This window comes from Lonchura striata, chromosome 2 (assembly GCF_046129695.1).
Source record: "Lonchura striata isolate bLonStr1 chromosome 2, bLonStr1.mat, whole genome shotgun sequence".
NCBI lineage: Eukaryota > Metazoa > Chordata > Aves > Passeriformes > Estrildidae > Lonchura > Lonchura striata.
In genome coordinates, this window is record NC_134604.1 from 116,291,216 (window position 1) to 116,311,147 (window position 19,932).

At 45.9% G+C, this 19,932-nt stretch overlaps 1 protein-coding gene across 4 annotated transcripts in view; it reads right to left on the reverse strand.

The window, feature by feature from the left end:
* The window catches only part of GART (phosphoribosylglycinamide formyltransferase, phosphoribosylglycinamide synthetase, phosphoribosylaminoimidazole synthetase), a 37,787-nt gene that overhangs the window by 16,171 nt on the left and 1,684 nt on the right, over positions 1-19,932 (reverse strand). Inside the window, exons 2-14 of one of the 4 annotated variants that reach the window (XM_021546332.3) lie at positions 18,805-18,879; positions 16,046-16,101; positions 15,523-15,858; positions 11,465-11,613; positions 6,174-6,269; positions 5,422-5,596; positions 4,685-4,796; positions 3,437-3,505; positions 2,593-2,718; positions 1,984-2,071; positions 1,534-1,619; positions 807-975; positions 57-288 (exon numbers count right to left, since the gene is read on the reverse strand). In XM_021546332.3, the coding sequence (XP_021402007.2) occupies positions 57-288; positions 807-975; positions 1,534-1,619; positions 1,984-2,071; positions 2,593-2,718; positions 3,437-3,505; positions 4,685-4,796; positions 5,422-5,596; positions 6,174-6,269; positions 11,465-11,609 (1,298 nt within the window). In that variant the 5' untranslated portion in view covers positions 11,610-11,613; positions 15,523-15,858; positions 16,046-16,101; positions 18,805-18,879. Of the gene's footprint in view, positions 1-52; positions 289-806; positions 976-1,533; positions 1,620-1,983; positions 2,072-2,592; positions 2,719-3,436; positions 3,506-4,684; positions 4,797-5,421; positions 5,597-6,173; positions 6,270-11,464; positions 11,614-14,157; positions 14,718-15,522; positions 15,859-16,045; positions 16,102-18,804; positions 18,880-19,932 lie in introns of those variants that run through there. The other 3 variants (XM_077781713.1, XM_021546331.3, XM_021546334.3) reach the window with 3 other exon arrangements.

Consider the following 19,932-nt stretch of genomic DNA (forward strand, 5'->3'; position numbering starts at 1 on the left):
GTGCTTAGATCCTTTTCACCCCCGTTATGGCCACTTGAGGGATTTGGAATATCTACCTGGATTGCCTGAGGAAGGCTATGGCCCGGTAGCCAATGTCCCTCCTGTAGATGGCCCCCTGGAAGTGGATGGCAGCCACTCCCAGGTTGGCCTCCTGCAGCGCCGTGGGCAGGTCCTCCTTGATGGCCGTGACCGTGAGCACTCTGCCCCCGCTGGTCACCACCCTGCCATCCTTCAGGGCTGTGCCTGCGTGGAACACCTCCAGGCCCAGCTGCTTGGCCTTAGCAAGCCCTGTGGGTGTTGTGAAAAACATCAGCTGTTGGTTAGAATGTTCTCAATGAAGAGAGACCGAGCACTTCGTGTCTGAAAACTGCAAAGTCAGGGTGATCCTGCTGGGAAATGGGAATAAAGCTGTAAAAAATACCTCTGGAGGAGAGACGAGTCTACCTGTGTGCTCAGGGATGTGGGAGGAGGTGTTTAGGTGACACAAAACATCTGATTCCAGCTGGGGTTTATGCCTCAGTGGCACCCAGAGCACAAAAGGTCAGCATCAGCGTGACCCAGGAACCCTGATCAGAACCACCTGACTGCAGCAGGTATTAAATATCAATGCTGTGCCAATATCAAATTACAACAGCGTGGAGGACTGAAAATACACCGAAATCAACTGAGATGTGTGAAAATTTAGCTGCTCTTGCTGACCCAGAAGCAGGGTTTCTATGAATCTCAGTTGCAGTGATTCACCTTCAAGCAGCAGGAGAGAGGCTGGGGGGGAATGAGCCTCCTGCAGCTCCTCCTGCTCTATTTACCTGTTATTTCCAAACCCTTGGGATATGTCCCTGGGTAGCCTTGACTAGCCATGACCACAGTCACAGCTGCACTGTCCTCTTTCCAGGCTGGCATGGAGCTGGCCAACCTCCTGTTGATCACTGCCTGCATAACCTCGTACAGGTCACTCCTCAGCAGGGGCAGAATCACCTGCAGAAACACACAGCAGCAAATCAAATCATTGTCTTCCCTGGCCTTGAAAAGACACCAGTGCAGCTGTGAAAGCAGCACTAAACATGCCCACATATTGTACTTTCACACATCAGACATGCAGTGTGTAAATCTGAGAGCCCTTAAAAATACTTGTCCTTGAAGAGAATTTCTGTGGGTAAAAGAATTGCTGCATATGGAAAGGAAAGGGTGAGGACAATGAACTTAATTTGTTCTGAAGAATAGAAATTAAGAGTTTTGTTCCACTTGTCAACAGGGAGCAAGGAAAAATCCAGAATCCATTCCAGAAAAGACAGGGAAGTGCTGAGCTCGTCTCAAGCTGACCTTTGCAAAGCCCAGACTTGAGTCCAGCCTACTGAAATGCTCTCTGGAATGGAACAATTTCCTAGCAGAGCTTCTGCCTTGAACAAACAACCCAAATATTTTAAGTCTTAGTGATTTAAAATTCTGATTATTCACCCCAAATCTGGTTAACAAAAGTGGTAGATGGTCAGATTTTACTCCTCCCATAATGCCAAATTGTACAAAATAACTCACCTGACACTCTGGGTCACCAAATCTGCAGTTAAATTCCAGAACTTTAGGCCCATCTTTGGTGAGCATTAATCCAGCATAAAGCACACCTGGAACAAAAAATGATACAAAAAGATCTCTCAGGAACTCACTTGTTTTGAATCTGTTGATAACAGAGTTTAAAAGGCTGCCACCTGTGCTCAGTGAATTTAAGAAATGGTAAAAAGAAATCAGGCATAAATAGTTGTCACAATTTTACAGCTTATTTTGGAACATTTTCCTTTCTGTTCCTCCTCACTTGAGGAATTATCCCCTGTTCATGACTTCTGAATCAAGGCTCTGGTACCAAAATCAGTTCTTAATAAATTAAAGCTGTTTCCCTTAACCTCCAGCGTGAGTTAGGCTACCAAGAGGGATAAACAAAATAAAAGGTGGTTCTCCTTATGATTACAAATCCCAAAGTTTTGTACATACCCAAATAGGGGACACCTTCTTTCCTCATGCCATCAACAGTCTTCTGAAGAACAGTCTCTCTTATCTTCTGCAGCAAATCTTTAGAAATCTAACAAAAAAGGATTAGAAACCAGTGTATGTAAAAAGGCAGGGCTTGGTTTTGTGTTTATAAAAACCAAGCAGAATTCTTGGATGGTCTCTTGCTAACTCAAATGGAAAGCTCAGAATGTTTTTCTCTCTATTTCTGCCAACAGAAGTTCCCTATCAAACAAACCCCAAATTGACCATTAGCTTTGTTTGGAACAAAGCAAAACTCTGAGTTTAGACCTTTGGTTCTGATGAGCAGCATTTCACAACACTTAAATCACAATCAAATACAAATTTGCAGACATAACCCTGCCTTCTTTATAATTCCAAGTAATTCAGTGGAGACACCCTCCTCTTCAGAGAAATTAGTGGAGCTGGGATTTTACTTGGCCAAGAGCTTTAGGCAGCTCTTTCCATCCAGCAGAGCCCATTCCTTCCTGCTCCTCATGCTGGAATTAAACATTCCCACAGGCTGTCAGTGACAGCTGGAGTGAAACATCCCCTCATCAGTCCCTTTGCCCTTCCTTATCAGTCCTTCCTCACCTGAGGAGCTGGGGAATAAGCTCCCATCCCTCCTGTGTTGGGGCCTTCATCTCCATCCATCAGCCTCTTGTGGTCCTGGGCCGGGGGCATGGGAGCAATGGTGACACCATCACTGAAACACAGGCACTGAAACACAGGACAAGAGTTAAAAATCCTGGATATGGTTAAAATTAAAGTGCTATTGGTGCAAATAGAGTTGATTTTCAGTGTGACAAAGGGATATTTGAGAGGATAAACTCTGCCTCCCTGATAAAATAAGTGATGGGTTCAAGGCATTAGCCTTTTCCTCAGGAAGCTGGGAATCATTTTGTGTGACCTTCCTTCAGAAATCAATAAAACCTAGAAAAATGATACCATCAGCAGTTGCACTGAAGAGAAATACTCAAAAGGTTTTAAAAAAATTAAAATACTGAATGATGCAAATTACTTTTTCCTTTCCCCTCCCAGCCCCTGCCCTGGAAGGAAGGCATTATTTTCCTTTCAAGACTTTCTTTTCCTTGCTGATAAAGCTATTTATTTGTATTTATACATTATTTATATAGCAGTTGCTTTTATCCTCAGTATCTTCAGAATAACAAGGCTGCTGGCATTTTCTGGAACTGGATGATGTTGTGCACTCAGACTGGGTAATGTTGGACTAATGGAAGCAGTACTCAAAACCATTTTTACAATGCTAATTCTAAAACCAGCAAGGATCCAAGATAAGCCACACAGCTGTCTCTAACCAATACAATTTTATTTATAAGCAGGGAATGGTTTTAATTTAACTGATAAAATCCTCCACTCTGTAGGTGAAGGCACTTAGACAATTTAGAACCAAAGTCTTACAGTGAGATGCACTTACAGAAATTTCTTCTCCTTCAAGACGTTCTTCAACAACAACAGTTTCCCCAGCTGTGCCAAAACTCTTATCCTACAGTGAAACAAAATCTCTTTAGTTCTGTTTCAGTTTTAAACTAATGAAAATGCAACAAGAAAAAAGTATTTTTAATACAGCCAAAAATGCAGCACAGGTTTGAGATGATTAATCCATTCTCCCCCCAGGGATGTCAGCAGTGGTGAAATCCCTACTCCTCGTCTCTCTTTATTCTTAAATAAATGCAGGGTTTATTAGTGAATATTTTCAAATGGCAGAGGGTATTTGTGATTAATGAGCAATTCCTCAGGCTCTGCCTGCTGAAATTCACCCCAACAGCAGTGACAGCCAAGTCTCCAGTCTGCACTTTCACTGGATAAAAAAGTGCAATTTTATACAACACACAGGAAGGGAGCAAGATTCTCATATGCCAGTGCAATGTTTGAACATTGACTGCATGTTCTGGATAATTAAGAAATTAATAACGACCAGCCCACACTGCCAAGGTGATTTTGGGTCTCTGGAAATCTCTAACTCGCAGGTTTTTGTAGAAGACATTGGACTCTGTTCAGACATGAATTTTGCAGTGACCATAGACCCCCAAAATGTGACTGCAGCACTCATGCTCTGACTCCTGAAGCATAAGTGTGTCACAGAATGTCTCCCAAGGATCAACAGAGCTCCATGGAATTTCAGGGTGCTGTGCTGCTGACACCAGCTGAGGGCCTGAGCTGGGAGCCTCAGCTCTGTGCTCCTCACTGGGCAGATAAAATTACTTCATTTGGCCTCACTTCAAATCTTGATGCTCCAAGTATGTTTGTGGAATATCCTTTCTCAATGTGAACTTCACTTGAAATAATCCCAGCAGAATTTTATTACACACTGAAATGCATTGCTTGGTCCTAATGGTGCTTGTAAAGATCCACCTCAGTCCCTGAGGAGCACCTCCTGCACTGTGGGACCTCTTGGACTGCAGGAGTCTCATACAGTGAAAAAAAAAAGGAATTGCATCTATAAATAAGTGAAATAAGGGTGGCTTTTCATGAAGAATGGTTTTATTTTAGCCTACAGGAACTGCACCTCAAGCCATAAATACAACAGAGTTTCACAGCTGGCCAAATGAACGGGTAAAAGGTTTGATGTCTTACAGCCACGTTCCTATGACATGAAATAAGGAATATCTGTGGTGCTCCGAGGTGGTGAAGAGCTGATCTGGTGTGAGACATTCCTTCTCACCTGCATGATTTCAGTGACAGCTTTGCAGGCCTGCTCCTTGGTCGAAGCCACGATGACTCCTTTGCCAGCTGCCAGGCCACTGGCTTTGACAACCAAGGCAGGGAAGGTGGCACTGCCAAGGCACAAGACAGACATTCAGCATCAACAGTCCTTGCAAGGACATTTTGAACATTTCAAGAGTTGAAAAATCAAAGTATTTCTCAGTTTCGTGGCAACCTTATTGAATAACACACAAATCACACCAGGCTCCTCTCGTTATGCTCTGCCTGAGAAAGGTTCCTGCTTCTTTTCCTCACCAGGGAATTTCCTGACTGTTCATTACTGCTTTCCATTTGGGAATTTACTCTTGTATCATCTGGGGTCACCTGGCTTGCACTGTGATGAGGAAATCATCAGCTGCTGAGTAATTCTCCAGGTTTTTTGGTGGAGAAAAGGGATAAGAAGGCAGCACAGATGGCTCTGGGCTGCTCCCTGCCTTGCCCCAGCAGGCAGACTGAATAAAAAATAACAGCTTGTCCTACATTCTCCTGCAAAGATCTGAACTTGCATTCCATTTGAGAGCAGGAGGAACCATTTTTCTCAGACTTGCTGCAGTTTGAGAGAGTCATGGTAGTCAATCCTTTGAAACCTTTGCAGATGTTCTATCCCAGAGGTATGGATACCTGAGCAATCATTGATTGGTTTGGCTATCCAGCACTCTGTCAGTAAGAATATGTCTAAAATGCCCAGAATTGTACCTGTTGATAAAGGCACATGCTGCTTTGGGATCAGTGAAGGATTTCCATCTGGCAGTGGGGATCTCATGACGATCCAGAAAGGCTTTGGTAAAGCTCTTACTGGACTCCAGCTGAGCTGCCTTTGCTGTGGGGCCAAAACACTTGATCCCAGCTGCTGTCAAGTCATCCACAATTCCTAAACACAAAACATGTCATAAATCTCTAGATGCTTTGTGGGAGTCAGCCCAGCCAAGCCCAGGGCTGCACTGATTCTTTGGAGCAAGAATGCCAGGAATAGAAGTCATCTGTGTCTGCAGTGCCTGCTTTCCTCCCTAGAACCAGGAGCAGTAACCCTGCACCACTGCAGGCCCTCAGGATGCACTGGGTTTGGGAAGGGATGACAATGCCCCCTTGGTTTATGACTCCTTGGAGCTAAAAGGTCAACATAAGTCTTTGGTGAAGATGCCAAAAAGTTTAAGCAGAAAAACTACCAGCATGTTTATAATTAGTTGGTTTTTTTTAACCAAGACTCAAATGATAATTATTTCAAAACATGAAAACTCCATAGGAACACCAAAACTGGCTTTCTTGTTTACACACTACCCTTCAGAAATTCCTTTTCACCTCAGCACAACTCTGGATTTCAGGGAAACTACTCAGAGGATCTGTTTTCATTCAGACTGGAGACACTGCTGAGTGATGCACAGATGAGGACTAAAATTTACTTTCTTCTTAAATGCTGAAGGCTGTGATTTCCAGCTTGTGTTTCTTACCAGCAGCAAGAGGAACCTCAGGACCAACCACCACCAGCCTGATGTCCTGGTCCCTGCAGAACTGGGCAACAGCAGCGTGGTCACTGACTGGAACAGCTGTTGGAGACACAAAACAGGGAAAAATCCCATCCATGGGTGCTCCTCAGCACTGAGTTATGAGTGAGGCCGACACTGACAGAGACTCACCCAAAACCAGCCCCAAACCCCAGACAAAGGCTCTGGTTGGACATCCACTGCCATAAATCACAAATTCATGGAATGTCCTGAGCTGGAGGGACCCCCAGGGATCCCCCAGTGCCACCCTGCCCTGCCCAGACCCCACCAGCCCCACCCTGGGCATCCCTGGCAGCGCTGCCCAAAGGCTCCTGCAGCTCTGACAGCCTCGGGGCCGTGCCCATTCCCTGGGCAGCCTGGGCAGTGCCAGCACCTCTGGGGAAGAGCCTTTCCCTGATTGCAGCCTGAGCTGGCCTGGCCCAGCCCCAGGCGCTCCCTGGTGCTGTCCCTGGCCCAGAGCAGAGATCGGAGCTGTCCCTGCAGCCCCGGGGAGCTCTGACCTCAGGCTGCTCCAGGCTGAGCTGCCCCAGGGACCTCGGGGGTCCCTCCGGACCTTCCCCACCTCCACAGCCCTGTCAACCCACCTTGCTCTTGAGAATGGGGGAAAAAAAAGCTCTGGGATCCACTGGGCTGCTGGCCAGCAAACTGGTCTGACCCCTAGGAACACCCGGTTGGCCAGCACAAGCAGCATTGCAAAGAATCCAAGAAAACAAAAAGACCCCAAAGGAAAAATAAAATATCATTTCTTTCCAGCAAGTCCCCTCCCTAAGAAGGGTCACCATGGAGCTTTGCAGAGGTAAGACCAGGCTGGATGGGGCTTGGAGCAGCCTGGGACAGTGGAAGGTTCCCCTGCCCATGGCAAGGGTGGCACTGGATGGGCTTTAAGGTCCCTTCCAACCCAAACCATTCCACAATTCTGTGTTTTTATGATCTCGGTGCCAGGAGGGTGTTGGGGATGAAACAAATGGCTGGTGGTAGAATTCCAACTCATCTTTTTTCTTTTTTTTTTTCTCTGTCTGTAGTGGTATCTAAAAATTGCACTAAACTGAGCCCTCTGAAAGCAAGGGGAATCAGAACTTTTTTTTTGCATTATGTTAATTAAGAAGGAAACTGTGCTGTCATCATGGCTGAGGATATGTGGGCTTGGGCTGTTACAACCCTTATCTTTCCAAAAACAAACATCCAACGTGATGACACTTGGAATGCCCCAAACTATGCAAACAAAAGAAACGTCCTGCACCAAAGACAATAATGTCAATCCCATGATCCAAAAGTTACGCAAAAGGCCCTGCAATTCCCCTGGTTTATCATGAATAAATAAAGCCAAGGTCTGCAGAGGAGGGGAACACAGATCCAGAGAGCCAGAAAAGAGGAGCCCAACGTGGATTGGCTGCCTGTGCAGGGAGGAGACTGCATACAGAAGGCACAGTGCTGGCAAAGGGAGCACAGAACCCCAGGATCACCAGGGCTGGAGGAGCCCTTCAGTATCACCCAGTGCCACCCAGCATCACCCCAAACCCTGTCCCCAGGGCCACATCCAGACTCCTTTAGAGGAGTGCCAGAGACAGTGACCCCACCACTCCCTGGGCGATTCCTTCCAAGCTGACCACTCTGGCAGGGAAAAACTGTTTCCAATCTCCAATCTGACCTCCCCTGGTCCATTTTCTCTTGTCCTTTCCCCTGGGACATGGCAATACACTGGGAGCTGATGGTCACCTCCAGCCAGTTTCTGGGGTGTGATGAGAGAAGAAGGGGATGACAGGATTTGGGTCAGTCCCACTGTGCTCCCCCTACCCTGGATGAATAAATTCATTGAATTATTGAACTCCAGACTTGTGTGAGTTGGGAGGGACCTCACAGCCCACCCAGTGCCCCCCCTGCCATGGCAGGGACACCTCCCACTGTCCCAGGCTGCTCCAGCCCCAGTGTCCAACCTGGCCTTGGGCACTGCCAGGGATCCAGGGGAAGCCCCAGCAGTGCCAGAGCTTGCCCACCAGCCAGGGAACAATTCCTTCCCATAAAATTTCCTGATTCTACAACAGAATCTACATTTTGGTTATAGATTTTCCCCGTTCAGGTGGGGTGGGGGAACACCCAGACAGAACACAAATAAAAACCAGCTCCTTGGCACCTCTTTAACAGCCCAATTATTTTGTTCCACCAACGAAGGCATTTTTGACTCCCGTGTGCAGCTGATGCCAGCTGGCTTCTGGCTCACCCGAAAGCACAACACACCTGTGCCAGGGGCTCCCCCACACAGGGAACAATTCCTGCCCAATCTCCCATCCAACCCTGCCCTCTGGCAGTGAGAAGCCATTTCCCCTTTTCCTGGCACTCCAGACACTCCTGTCCCTCTCCAAGCAGGGAAAGGAGAGAGCCTGGAAGTCACCCCAGGTTTCTTGCTGCAGGTTTCATTTCATGATATGAACAGTGAGCGTGGCACAAGATTTACACGATGGAGAAATGTGCTAACAACAAACAGGAAAGAACAAATTGTGTTGTTTATCTATGATTTTAACTTTCCTCCAAAATGCCATTTTTCTTAAGTTGTTGACTGAAAGGGGACATTTCTGTAGCTGTGTTTGACTGCTTAAAACAACAGCTGAACATTCCTTTGGAACCAGACAGGAGGACCCTGGCCCAAGGCTTTCAAGGGTGGAGCTTAAATTTCAGAGCACAAGTTACACTGAGAGGTAAAATGTGACAGAAGGAGGTGTCAGGATGTTGAAGTCCACTCACAGACACACCTATTCATTCAGCAAGCCATTGTCTTGGGCCTGCACCAAATCTGCCTTGATAACCCACCTAAATTAAATATAAACCTTATTTAGGCACCCAAACTAAATCCCACTTTATTGCTGGAAACAATTATCAGTTCAGATAAACCACAATTTTTTTTTTCTTACTTAAGTACAAAGTTTGAAATTGAGGCTATTTGTAATTTTCAGCTCACTTTCTCATGTTTCAGTAATCACCCAAGACCCAGAGCTGCAATCCTAATTAAAGGCAATTCCATGACCCACGAAGGGAGAATGAACTTTCAGAGCAAAATCTTAATTATACCAAAAAACTCCCAGAAACCAGGGAAGGAATTTTCCAGATATCCCAGGTATTGAGGCCCACACAACATAACAGAGCTCAGGTACTTCTGTAAGGCAATTCCCCATTTTCCACCCTGAGTTAAATCAAGGCCCCAGTGACAGCACTGGAATTCCTGAACAGGTGAGACAAATTCTTTCCTTAAAAACCCACATAAGTCAAACTCTTCATAAATTCTAGGTTCTCCCTGGGGTGGTGAAGATTTCTCTCCAAAGGCACAGGTGAGCCCATGTGCAGAACAAAACTATCTATTCCACATGGAAATTTCATAGACCTAGCTCAAGATCAAGCATTTTTCCATTACTGGTGCAATGTTTTTTATGAGATGAAAGGGAGAAAAAGTTTAAAAAGGGAGTTTAAAAAGGCACAGCTTAAAAAAAAAACCACTTGAATTTCCATTCCACAGGCCCTGCAGCCTGGCACTGACCCATTTAGCACAAGGGTAGAGGGGATTTTTTGACTCTCTGATCTTGTCAAGCTCTTCTTTCCAGGCCTCTCCTCAGAGGCCAAACAGAGCAAAAAACCTGGAGTGAGGAGCTCACTCATGATGCTGTGACTGGACAAACAAATTCAGGACAAAGTTGTTTCAAAAGCTTGTAATTAAGCATTCCAAGGGAATTCTATTCAGTAATTACCTGCTGTACAAGAACCTGGCAGCACTCATGTTTCCACATGAGACAACAACACACAAAGCTGCTCCCACACCAGCACAAGTGCAGAAAATGGATGTGTCTGACCCACATTCACATGCATCCTGTGTTAACTTGAACTCCACACCTTGTCACATGTTCTGAAGGGAAAACTGAAGTTTTAGGCAGGTTAAAGCCCCTAAATCAGGATCAGCTGTGTAAAGGACACAGCAGTCTCTGTGGTTTGGACTGGTTCCCTGGGTGTCAGCACCTCAGACCAAGCTTTTTTGAAATGCAGCTCCAAATTTTGGATGCTCAATTTGCAACATCTGAAGCTTGATTTTTCAAAATAAATAACTATGAAAAGTCACAATTACAGCCAGTCAGAGCTTAATATGTTAAACTAAGAGCTCCAATCGAGCAGGCAGAGAAATATTTGAAGATAACCTTGATTTCTTAAGGTCACCAAGACAAAGGTATGAATTTATGCTCACAGTGACAGAGTGCTCTTGTCACAGGCTGTGGGGATCATGGGGTTTCAACACAGTTCTGAGAGCACAAGAGGGAATTCAGATGACAAACACAGCAACTATCCTGAGTTGGATTCCCAGAGGAAAAGCTCTGGCTGAATCCTCCAAACCCCAACCTAAAGAATGAGACTTCACAGTTGAGATCTTATAAAATTAATTACACAACTTACACAGGGTTTTGTTCAGACACTTTTTTTTCTTCTTAACTATGGATATTCTCAGTTCAGTCAGAGAGAAAAAGAGAGATTTCTGCCAGGCTAAGCCTGGGAAAAAGTCCGGGAGGAATGTAAACAATTATTATCACTCTTTCTGTTCATATTGTTTATAGATATGTTCTACCACCATGTGCTATTCATAGTACACCAATGGTGTGAAAGGTTTTCACTTTGAGACCAATCGTATTTCACCTCAGAGATCCTGGTTATAACAGAGGAACACTATTTGTTAATGAAGTTTCATTCTTTGCTTTCTGAACTTGGAGTCATTTTATTCCCATCCCTGCCTCAACAGCGACACTTAACTGCATCTAAAATCTATTCACATGCCCAAAGCCTTAAAAAATGGTAATCCATCATCAGTTTGTTTATGGGTTATGTTGATTTATGGGGCATTGTTTTAAAGATGAGTTGGTTAAAGATAAAAGGTTTTATTATTTATTTTTTAAATTGTTTTTATTTTTGGGAATAGGGACATTTTTTTGGGGGGGGGTATAGAATTTTTTGTTGTTTACATTTTTAATAGGATTGTAGTTATATGCATTAACCAGTAAATCTTAAAATTAAAAAAAACTTAAATTAGGGAACCAAAACCACTACACAAAAATTAATATTTCCATTCAATTACAAACCACCACAATCATCATCATCATTATTCATTATCATCATCATCATCATCCTTTCACACTACCAGCTGTGATTTCAGCACAGCAACATCCTGGTTGGATAACCAAATTTAAAATTGGTATTTTTTTTGGTTTTACCTGAATTGGAGATTTTCCCGTTGTCAGCTGTGCCTGCGTTTCCTGGAGCCACAAACACGTGTTTGACGTGTGGGGACTGGGCCAACTTCCAGGCCAGGGCGTGCTCCCTGCCCCCACTGCCGATCACCAGCACCCGCTCAGCCATGGCCCTGCAGGAAAACAGGACAAAGGAAAACAGCTGGAATGAGCTGGGGGCAAAGGAAAACAGCTGGAATGAGCTGGGGAGCTGGGGAAGGCAAGAGCTTCATCAGATACACACTAAACTTCACCAATGATACACGCTAAACTTCCAAGGCTGAGCTGACCCTGAGCACGACAGGAACCCACCAGGAAAAACTAACCTGATTGGAAACTGCTCCCACTTATACAGAAATCTGGGATAGAGGAAAAAACCCAGCTGAGTGATCAGGCTAGGATTTGCAGCCTAGAGATTTACAGACAGGATGGTTTGGGTTGGAAGGGACCTTACACCCACCCAGTGCCACCCCTGCCATGGCAGGGACACCTTCCACTGTCCCAGGCTGCTCCAAGCCCCAGTGTCCAACCTGGCCTGGGACAGGGATGGGGAGTTCACAGCCTCTCTGAGCAACAATTCCTTGGAGAATCCAAGCCTGCAAAGGTCAAAGCCCTTCTGATGCACCCACTGTATGAACACAAACTGTTTGGAGCTCGATGGGGCCACTCAAGAAATTTTAGAGGCAATGACTGAAAAGCTCTGAACACCTCGTGGAAAGGAAAGCATCCGAGCAATGAGACAAGGAAGTAATTTCTAGCTCTGGCTTTCCTTGGAGAGAACAACTACAAGGCCAGCAACAGGTGGAATTAAAAAAGGAGCTCACTCACACAAGGTAGAATGGGGTATCCATTCCACTCTCCCATTTGAGTGAGGTTTGGATTAAAAACACATGGACATTCTGCTGGGCAGTGGGAACAGCAGCATGGGTGACCACATCATCACCTGGGTGTGCACAGCCAGCTAAAGCACGTGGGGCTCACAGCAAAAGTACAACGTGTTCTCTGGGCAGCTCTGGAAGCCTCTGCTCCCTGAGATTTACTGTTCTGTGTACTCTCCACATATTTACTGATGGAAGAGTTGCACTGAAAAAATCCACTAGAATTCAGAAAAACAGTAAAGAAAGGAAGGATGGACATAATTTATAAAGTAGTTGTGTATGTCCTTATTTGGAGCTAAAATAATAGTTTGGTTTGGGTTGGGAGGGACATTAAAACTCATCCCATTCCAACCCTGCCTACCATGGACAGCGACACCTCCCACTGTCCCAGGCTGCTCCAGCCCCAGTGTCCAGCCTGGCCTTGGGCACTGCCAGGGATCCAGGGGAATCTGGGAATTCCATCCCAGCCCTGCCCACCCTGCCAGGGAACAATTCCCAATTCCCAATCTCCCACCCAGCCCTGCCCACCCTGCCAGGGAACAATTCCCAATTCCCAATCTCCCACCCAGCCCTGCCCTCTGGCAGTGGGAGCCATTCCCTGGCTCCTGTCCCTCCATCCTTGTCCCCAGTCCCTCTGCAGCTCTCCTGGAGCCCCTCCAGGCCCTGGCAGGGCTCTGAGCTCTCCCTGGAGCTTCTCCTCTCCAGGCTGAACATTCCCAGCTCTCCCAGCCTGGCTGTTGGGATCAGCTCCCATTCTCCCACTGCTGGGGGGAGGAACAGAGCCCAGAGAAGAGTTCAGGACAAAAGGAGCCACGAGTGCCCCTGATGTAATCCCAGCACACACAACACACAACAGGGTCACCGCTTCACACAGCCGGTCACTGACCCGCACGTGGCCAGTGCCCTGGCTGAGCTCCGAGCCCCCTGTGCAGGAGGGCAAGACAACACAAAATATATCTTAGAAAAAGGGGAAAAAACAAACAAAATCCAGGGGATTTCTAAGGGAACAGCAAAAATGAGCCAAAGCAGGTTTTCAGATGAGGCAGGGATGTGCCTTTCCCTCACATCAGCTGCTACAGCTTGACTTGACTAAAGCTACCCTGGTGAGGCAAAATATCTGCAGTAGGTAAAACATCCCAACAGAATAAAGTCAAAATAAATGTGGATAGAAGGATAAAATACAGAAAATTAACACTGAATTGTTTGCTATCAACTAAACAAGCCAGAGCTAATATTTAATGGTAGTTTCATGCTGGGGGAGACCAAGAGGTTTTTAACCCAGTGTTGGGTCAAATGTAGATATTGCAAAGGTACAGACATGTTTTAGTTATAAACCTCCATGATTATTCGCAATAAAAAAGCTCAGGCTAGGCTAAAAATTATCAGTTATTGTATAGATGTTTGGGAAACAATATTATGTTCAACTCTTATGTTACAACTCAAGCAAGAAGAAAAGATAAAAGAATGAGGGATACAGCAAAAGGGGTGAATTAGATAAATACAGTAATATAATAGTAAGGTAGAAGAACACTGATTACACAGCAGGCAGCTGTCTCCTTGAAGTTCAATGAACATTGCCAGTGGTGTCCAGAGCCAGTGGCCACAAAACAGAACTTTTTAATGCAAATTTTATCAGTAATAAGTTGAACTATACACAACATGATTTTCTGGGAAAAAAAAAAATTCAAAACTTTTAACTTTTAAAATGGTAAAAAAAAAATAAATTTTTTTTTACATGAATTTAAAAACATCAAAACTTCAAACCAGGATGATTTTAAACCCAAGAGAGCCCCTACTCACTGTGTGCTATGTGTACCAGGCTGAGGAGAGCAGGACTCAGGAGCTCAGAGGTACAAAGAGAGCAAACATTGGCAGCCCCTGGTTAAAATGTTCCTGCACCAACATTCCCACCCCACTGATGACCCTGCAGCTAGCCAATGGAAGGAATTCCAGCTAGGAACAGGGAACAAAATCTTCCCTACAAAGCTCTAGTAGTGAGAGGCTAAAGCTTTGCAGGACAGGAGCAGCTCACCCTGTTGTTTCTAAACAGAGCAATAAATTCTGGTCCATTCCAGGTTTTTGTTTGGGTTTTTTTTCAGTTAAAAACTGTTCATTAACCAGCTTGTGAACATTCTCTTTATATCTAAAAATCAGGATCTGCACTTTTTGCAATAAATATAAATTAGTCTATGTTATCATCAGCATGATAAATAAGGGGTATGATGCAAATTATCATGGAATGCTTTGGGTTGGGAGAGACCTTTAAATCTCATTCCATCCCATCCCTGCCATGGCAGGGACCCCTCCCACTGTCCCAGGCTGCTCCAGCCCCAGTGTCCAACCTGGCCTTGGGCACTGCCAGGGATCCAGGGGCAGCCCCAGCTGCTCTGGGCACCTGTGCCAGGGCCTGCCCACCCTCACAGGAAAGAATTCTTAATTCCCAATCTCCCATCCAGCCTTGCCCTCCTTCATCTTAAGGCCCTTAAGGAATTCACACTCCACTAAGCCCACACTGCTGATCAGCACAGCCTGAAGACTCAGCGACACTGTGGCCACCTCAAAGGACTCACCACGATGGCAACTCACTCCGAGTCACCTCCTTTTCTTCCCTGAACTAACACATCCTGGCACTACTGTCAGATGGAAGAATTCAGCACATACAGGACAAAGCTTTCTGCGGGAGCAGTAAACAGAACAAGCCATGTCTGCTACAGTCAAATAATATTTAATCATTTTATATCAAAATGTGAGTGAAGATTAAGTTTCACACATTTGTTTTGAAGCTCAGTGTTATTTGTGCATCCCACTATGGTATCCTAGCAACTTTTATTTAGGAATGTGGCTTGAGAAGAACTTGTGGTGGCAGTGCCAGTTTCAGAGGCTCAGATGTAGCCATGACAGCCCCTGTTTTATTTTACACTGACACTCAAAGATGTCATGGAGGCCCCTCTGCTGCCCAACAGGACCTCAACTTAAAAATGAAGATCCCAAGAGGTAGCATTCCTTTTTATTTTTGTCACTAATTCAGCAGTCAAAATTTCTTCTCTAAAGAGCTAAATTCATTCACAAGGTAGATATTTACTCTGTGAAGATTATCACACCCCCGGGATTTTTGGAAGCAATGTGTGAAATCCTTAAATATTCCAAACCGTGGGATGTCATTACCTTCTGCACCCATTGTCTGCTTTGGTAAAGAAGGAGGAGATGTTTCTTTAAAAGATGTTTTAAAATGAAGATAAGGGACATTTCAGAAGAGGGTCTGTTGTTAGATCCTTATATGAAGTGAAAACAGGAAAGAAGAAATGAGTTAATCACTCTGTGTATTCAGGAGGAGAGGAGGCAAGGACAGAGTGGAGACGAGGAGATTCCCAGATCTTATCCACGAAGATGTCAGAAAAAAGTCAGCAGGGAGAAGCATCAGCTCAGAGACCTTTATCCTCACTGCAGGAAGGCAGCTGGGGCTCTCCAACAAACCAGGGAACTCTTCCTGCCAAGCAGGGCCTGTGGAGCAGAGAAAATCAAATGAGGGAGACAAACCCCACAGTCCTGAGAGCCTTCCCCACCCCCATTCCTGCACAGGGCATGGGGAGGCTCCAAACACAGGGAACAGTGACATGAGGCTACTCAGGTGCTGTCCCTTCCTCTGTCCCTTCCCAGGGACAGGAGCCACTGATCTTCCCAAACTTACCCTGTGCACACACCTGGAGGTTACACTCACTCCTTGTCTGCTTTAGGAACAGAACTCTGTAAGAAAACATAAGCTCCTTAAGCAATTTATTCTCAAGTGTGATGCAAGATACCTAAATATTCAATCTCAGCTGGGTGGAGTATTTTAATAAGGCAGCGCCTTATCAGCTCACCTCAAACTACAGCAGGAAAGGTGCAACTATAATCAGATCTCTGCACTCCAGCACAAACAGCAAAGCTCACTGCTTCACACAGTATATATATATTTTTTTAATTAAGCTCCAGTGCTGTTGGCTTCCTCTGTGCTCTTTTTTTTTTCCCAGCACTGAGATTCAGAACTCATGCAGGCATCCAAGTTTTTAGATCAATGACATGGTCCTTAGTGTGTCTTAATTCAGGGACAGGTTGGACAGGGCTTGGAGCAACCTGCTCTAATGGAGGGTGTCCTTCAACAGGGCAAGGAGCTGGAACTGGATGAGCTCTGAGGTCCCTTCCAACCTGGACCACCCTGGGAGGCAATGAACCCCTACCCTTCTCAGAGCTAATTCTGAAGAATGGCCCAGCACTTTCCCAAACACTACAGACCCAAGCCCAGTGTCTCTGTGAAGGTTCAAATCCACAACTCTCAGCCCTGGAGAGGAGTTCTCATCACTTGGCTTTGGACTAAAGGACAAGGTCCATTCTTCCTCTTGCAGTTAGGCAGGAGAAGAAAAAAAAAAAGAATTCTCACAGGAGACAGGAAAAAGCCCGAATTAGGAAGGCTGTGTAGTTTCCACGGAGGGCTGTGTGTTTCTGACTCTAGCAGTCTGAGCTGTTTATAGGTTTCAGGGTTTTTTTCATAGAGCTGTTATGGAGTAAAAGAATCAAAAGAAGGGATTGGATAAGAAGCCAAAACTTGCAACTTCTTCCTCCAACTTCAAACTTGAAACTTTCTCCTCTCAACTTCAATTCCCTCCTAGGATCCACCCTGCCATCCTTTACTCAGCTCCCAAATTCACTCACAGCCAGGCCATGTGGCCCCCAACCCCCCGTGGGCTGAACCCAGCTCTTGTGCTCTCCAAGTTGAGTCTCTCTGCCCATCCTGAGTGCTCCCAGATCTCAGCACACAGGAGGAGAGCTCCGAGCCCAGGGGATCTCTGCCAGCTGCTGGCCCCCGTTCAGGCTGGGGATGCGCAAGTCGCAGGTTCAGCGACTGCGGGTGCACCGAGGGCTGAGCTGCCCTTGCTGGGGCAGCACCCATTGGTCCCACCAACCTCTCCCCCTGGAGGCTCTCCTTCCCTCTCCCTCCTGCCTGTGCCAAGGGAGTGCGGTCACTTGGATCAGGAAAACAATGCTGGAAAGCTGACACCACGATGGTAAGCAGTGCAGCAAAGTAAACATGTCTGTATGGGTATATAAAGGAAATACTCCCAGCTTAGTGAGCTGAGGGGTGAAGGATCCCTGAGGGGTGAAGGATCACCACAGCGAGGACAAGGGAAGCAGCAGCACAAGGCAGCCAGGGAGGGTAAAGAGCAAAGCCAGCTGTGCCCTCTGGTCATCCCGATGGCTGGAGGGTCCAGGACACACTGGGTGGCTGTCAGTTTCTTGGGGTCCAGAAGGTCAGGGTGACCCCAAGATTGTAAAGTCTTTGCTTCCTCAGCCCTATGCAGCCAAAGAAGGAGCCTGGAATGTGTCCAATTGCGACCTGCCAAGCTCTGCCTAGCAAGTCCACCACAGCAGTCTGCCTTCGAGCCTCGGGTGGCTCCCACCTTATATTCTCAAAACTACGTGTACCATGTTTGCAGTTCCCGTACCAATACCTAAGATCTATGTTAGACAGTGTGTCTCTACCTTAAACCAATAGAAAGGTGTCACTATCACAGCAAGTCATGGAGGACAAAAAGAAGGTCAGACACGCCCAAATCCCTCCATCTTGTACCCCCTTGAACCCCATCCTAAAAATCCCAAAATTCTACTTTTCCACCCTATGTGAGTTCAAATATCACACTGCTCAAACCCTTGTGGCTTTTAACTCCTCATACAAAATTGACAGCCTTCTCCACAGGCTAAAACCGAAGCCACAGGTGTTTTTGACTTCATGCCAGGGTCTCCAAGACCCCTGCCAGGGTCTTGAGACAGCCAGGGCAGCCAGAGGGATGTCCTGGATTCCAACAGGTGGCTGCAAGTTTGCATTCCCATTCCCACTTTCTGCCCCAGCCTGTCCCTGATCCCTGGAGAGACACACCAGGGAACCAGGGAGGCAAGACATCCACCTCTCTCTGCATTTTTTTCCTATGTGGTTCACCACCAAGCCAAGTGTGCAGGCAGCTCTGAGGCACAACAAAAAACAGCCATGGCAACCAAACCTGCAAAATGGCCAGAATCCCACAAGGGAACTGCAGGTTTAGGTTGGGGAAGGATTAGGCTCATCCTGAAAGAAAAAAACACAGCCTTAGAAAACTTTTCATTTCCTCAGTCTTGAAGAGCTGCTTAAGTAGCTTGGAGGCCTCCAGAATCTGGTGGCAATTATGATTTGTAGTTAGAGCTTTGGGTTAAATAAGCTTGCTTAACTCATGTGTTTTATTTAGGACAAATTCCTGGCTCTCACCTGGTCATATAGAATCATGAAAGGTTTGGGTTGGAAGGGAACTTAAAGATCGTCTCGTTTCACCTCTTGCCGTTCAGTGTGGTGTAGAAAACAAAATAAAAGAAAAAAAGGCATTATTATATGTGTCTTTCATGGCCTAAGCTGAAGCTCTGCAAGACAGGCCCCAGACATACCTGTGTCCAGGTATGATCCTCCAAGCATCTGGATTTGGCATTTTTCTAGGCAAAACATTCCATCAAGTTTTGCTGCTAAAAAGAAATAGGATCATAAACTTTTACAACCACCCCCATGGTATTAAATTTGACACCTCAATGATGTAGGTTGCTGCAAGCGTTTTGTATCATGAAAAATACCCTTGAAATGCACTTTCTGTGTTATCCTTTCAGCTACATACCCAAAATTGTGGCATAAGTATTAACTCTGCTCATTAATTCCAATATCTACTGGATAAGTTTTTTTTAATGCTTAAAAAGTTGGTAAGCCTTTGCAAACAGCTGGGAAAGAATTCAAGTGAATCAAAGTCCAAAAGCAGAGACATTCAAAGTTTAATATTTACTTCAAGCAAATATTTCACCACTTTGGCCGTGAAAGCCAGGCTGTGACGGGATTGCTAGGAGGGCTGTGAGAGATGAGTAATGCCACAGTTGACTCTCACAATTAAAATGCAAGTATCACGTATATTGGTTAGGGGAAGTTTTATAGATTTATAGTTATGTTTTACCACCCCTTGTGCTGTTATCAGGGCAGTTTGGGAAATTTGGGAGGGTGGGATTGTTACTGTGGCAGCACCTGGTCTCCAATCGAGATGTCAGGAAGTGATCTCCACCACTGGCCAGTGAAGGAGGAGGGGATGGGCAGAACTTTGGGAGGGCCAAAGGGTTCAAAGCACGTGGCGGGGGAAAAATTCCTTTGCTCCTGGTGCTGTAATATTTTTTTCTATTCAGTCTTCTGTTGTATTTTGATAAAGTTTTAATTTTTTGAAAGCGAGTATAATTTCTCACAGGGCCAAGCCGTGAGGGCCATGCCAGGAGAGGATTTGCCATGAAGGAGATGCTGTGAGGGCCATGCCCTGAGGGAATTGTAATGGGGGCTATGTTGTGAGGGCCCAGCCATGAAAAGGATGCCATGAGAGGGGTGCCATGAGAGGGGTGCCATGAGGGGGCTGCCGTGAGGGCCCAGCCATGAAAAGGATGCCATGAGAGGGGTGCCATGAGAGGGGTGCCATGAGGGGGCTGCCGTGAGGGCCCAGCCATGAAAAGGATGCCATGAGAGGGGTGCCATGAGAGGGGTGCCATGAGGGG